Below are 1,165 nucleotides of genomic sequence, written 5' to 3'. Positions count from 1 at the left end.
ATAGTACCTAAATGTGCTAAGAAAAGTAACAAAGTAGTCATTAAATAAGTAAGCTATCTATCTAAATTTACTACAATGAATTGTATTATATCGTGTGGCCTGCCTGTCTGTCAATTTATATTCGTCGAATCAGTCGAATACACTGCCGCCACTAGGCTACCGATTAACCGTAAGAGTAGGCCCTATACCTCATAATTTTGCATAGGCCTATATGCCTACTTACTCAATGTGTCGATTGTCTTTAATAGTTTTTCCAGAAGACTTTCTTCTGGGTAAAGCAAGAAGCCAGAAAATAAACAGTATCCAGCTTGACCGTAGTTGTGAAGTCCGTAATTCCGTCCAGCCTTTAGGGCAACGTCAACGACATCACCCTTTTTCAGTTTGACTGTGATCGTATTGCTCGACATCTCGTGGCCACTGTTTCCGTTGGACCAAACGCAGATTTGCTCTACGTCATTCTTGTACAAACAACCAAACGCAGAACTACTAGATGAGTACTGGCTCATTAGACTCAGAGAAAAAACATAGGTTCCTGAGATGCTGGTAGTAAATTTGCCGTCTTTAGGATTGTAGTCATTGCCGACGCTGGTCAAGACTGAATCGAAGACGATACGTGTATTTTTGTCCAACGCTGCGTTGAGCCCAGTTGTCAACTTGGCCGTAAATGCTGACTGTGTCGAATAATTTGTTTCACCTGCTACTAGGATTATAACTGCGGCAAGCAAAGCACCAATAAACAAAGCCATTTCTAGAGAGAAATAAAACAAATTAAAGTTAATGTTAACAACAAAGAAAGAGGGAAAATGAATAGGCCCCCTATAATAAATAGGGTAGATAGATCAAGTCGAAGATTAGATACATTAAAAGATACCGTTTTATCTGCCAAGAGAATTTGAATGTATTAAAGCTATAGTCATTGCTTATCATACACAGTTACTTCAACCCCGTTCTTCTGAATGCCCTATTCTAATTGTAGGGGATTTAAACCAGTGTAAACTTAATCTGTGCTCCCAAATTTCAGATATTATGTGTCATAAAAAATAGACACTGTATCATCGTATATTGCCTTTTGTGCGAACATCCACACCACCAACTTCCTCGATGCCACACTCAGCCTAAAAAATGGGTCCTTCAAGCCTTACAGCAAACCAAACAACCAACTACT

General features: G+C 39.2%; 1 protein-coding gene across 1 annotated transcript in view; it reads right to left on the bottom strand.

Moving 5' to 3' along the window:
* Positions 1-6: 6 nt before the first annotated feature.
* Positions 7-1,165, bottom strand: part of LOC117107546 (complement C1q-like protein 2) — a 1,606-nt gene continuing 447 nt past the window's right edge. Inside the window, exon 2 of the mRNA XM_033249282.1 lies at positions 7-748. Coding sequence (XP_033105173.1) covers positions 216-748 — 533 coding nt within the window. The 3' untranslated portion in view covers positions 7-215. The remainder of the gene's footprint in view (positions 749-1,165) is intronic.

This window comes from Anneissia japonica, unplaced genomic scaffold (genome assembly GCF_011630105.1).
Source record: "Anneissia japonica isolate Jap-2015-1 unplaced genomic scaffold, ASM1163010v1 scaffold92564_len1752_cov206, whole genome shotgun sequence".
NCBI classification, from domain to species: Eukaryota; Metazoa; Echinodermata; class Crinoidea; order Comatulida; family Comatulidae; genus Anneissia; species Anneissia japonica.
The sequence above is the reverse complement of the archived record's forward strand: the minus strand, read 5'-3'. Positions and strand labels throughout refer to the sequence as shown.